The sequence below is a fragment of the Fopius arisanus genome, unplaced genomic scaffold (assembly GCF_000806365.1).
Source record: "Fopius arisanus strain USDA-PBARC FA_bdor unplaced genomic scaffold, ASM80636v1 scaffold00018, whole genome shotgun sequence".
NCBI classification, from domain to species: Eukaryota; Metazoa; Arthropoda; class Insecta; order Hymenoptera; family Braconidae; genus Fopius; species Fopius arisanus.
Window position 1 is genome coordinate 1,449,124 of NW_011887757.1, and position 2,099 is coordinate 1,451,222.

Here is a 2,099-nt window from a genome sequence, read left to right on the forward strand (position 1 = left end):
ACTTTTCGTCACGTGTTACCCAAAATTTCTATAGGAGTTCTGAGCGATTTTATGGATTTCTCAAAATTAAGCATCACGTGCTCAAAACATTTGACCATAACAAAATCTGGCGCTTTTTCTCAAAAGTTTTTTTGAATTTGGACCGGAACTCTATGTGGATGATATAAGAGTTCTAATGGATTTGATGGAATCCTCAAAATAATAAAAAATTGATATTGCGTAAAAAATTGATACAAAAAACCTTTTGTGTTTTGTAAGATATTTTATCGAGTTTCTACCGGAACTCTCAGAGTTCTCGTAGAACTCCACAATAGATGCATTAAAACATTCCATTTCCATAATTTATTTCTCTCGATAAAATGCAACCATAACGCCATATAATCTCCAAAAGACATATCGCAAAAAAGAAATTGATATTGAAAATGTCCAATTAAAAATTGAATTTAAAATTCAATGAAAAAATTGAAATTTCAAATGCAACATTAATTGTACTCCACAGAATTCGCAAGTTTTTCCACTAATTTTATATTTTCATTATGAAAAATAAAACGAATATTCATCCGAAAATGCCCACTCCAACGCTTGGCGATTAATGATTGCAACGTAAATCGAGTTCAATTACACAAATGAGTGTCCATTCACGTAAAAAATCGATTCCACAGCTGCGAGACATTAAATTAATCAGTGGATCTCCGTGGAAGGTGAATATTGGGTGAAATTCGATGAGTAATGGAGAACAGTGTGATTCGATGAAACAAATGTAAACGAATTTATTTACCTGGGCATGAATGTATTTGCTGTATCGGTGGCTGTTGATAACGCAGATGACGAGGAGATTTGCGAGGAGAATTCCCAGACTCAGCATGAGGATTAAAGCTGCTCGAATGAGTTCCCCGGGGCCTGGGGTTGTCCACATAATTTTCGATGAGCCATCTGGCCAACAGCTACTGTTGTTCAAAGCTGGTGGCAGCAGAGTGGGCGACTGATGCTCTAACATCATTCAGACACTGATGGCACTGAACCCACCGCCTATTTATTCAAGTTTCTACGTCCCGCTAAGAGGACACTGTTGAGGGACTAGCCAACACAGCTACTCCCAGTCCAACGATCGAATGGGAATTTGATCGTCGAACTCCCAGCATCGTATAATTTATCTTCCTCCCTGCGACAAGTTTCGAATTAATTACACTGTTTCATTCGTGTCGGTGAACTGAAACTGAACATTGAAAATTCAGGAAAAAGTGCGCGAGTTAGGTAATACTGGGGTGAAAAGCCATGTCATAAAAATTTTTTTTTGAAAAATTCTATTCGATTTATGATGGGAGGGGATAAGAATTGTATTGGAGTTTCACTGGAACTCGACACGAGTTTGTGATGGCACCCCGGTGAGTGCTCATTTCACGATTTCAAAAGATTTTAAATGATTTCGGGAAATGATTGATTTCAAGTGAATAAATTATTTCAAGAGGTTTCTCACCGATTTTGTCTTGATGATGTCAAATGATTTTCATTGATTTAATATTCTCGATTTCATCATTTGCGGAATAGCAACTAGGCCAGTGAACGAAATATTTCGAGCTATATCGGGAATTTTGAGATATATCGATACTTTCGAGGTATATCGATATTTTTAGATATATCGATACTTTCAAGATATATCGAAACTTTTTTTATATATCGAGACTCGAGATATTCCAAGACTCTTGAGATATATCGAGATTTTCGTGACATATCGAGTCTTTCGAGATATATCGAGACTTTCAAGATATATCGATACTTTTTAGATATATCGGGCCTTTCGAGATATACCGAGAGTTTTAAGATATATCGATACTTTCGAGATATATCGAGACTTTTGCGATACATCGAGACTTTTGAGATATATCGAAACTTTCGAGATATTTCGATATCTATTTCCTTTCTCCTTATATGAGCAACTTTTGTGGTTCATATTCCAAAATCTCATCATTTTTACTGATTCTTTATTCAGCGTTCACCTATTTCTAGAATCAAAATAGCTAGATCTACTTTCAAGACAAAATTCTTAACATATTGTTGTTTTTATGAATGCTCCGAGAAAAAATGCTGTTTGCGGAATT

At 35.6% G+C, this 2,099-nt stretch overlaps 1 protein-coding gene across 1 annotated transcript in view; it reads right to left on the reverse strand.

Annotated features, from left to right (window-relative positions):
• Positions 1 to 997, reverse strand: part of LOC105264028 (trace amine-associated receptor 9) — a 26,269-nt gene extending 25,272 nt beyond the window's left edge. The window contains exon 1 of the mRNA XM_011300600.1: positions 779 to 997. Coding sequence (XP_011298902.1) covers positions 779 to 997 — 219 coding nt within the window. The remainder of the gene's footprint in view (positions 1 to 778) is intronic.
• Between the last annotated feature and the right edge of the window lie 1,102 nt (positions 998 to 2,099).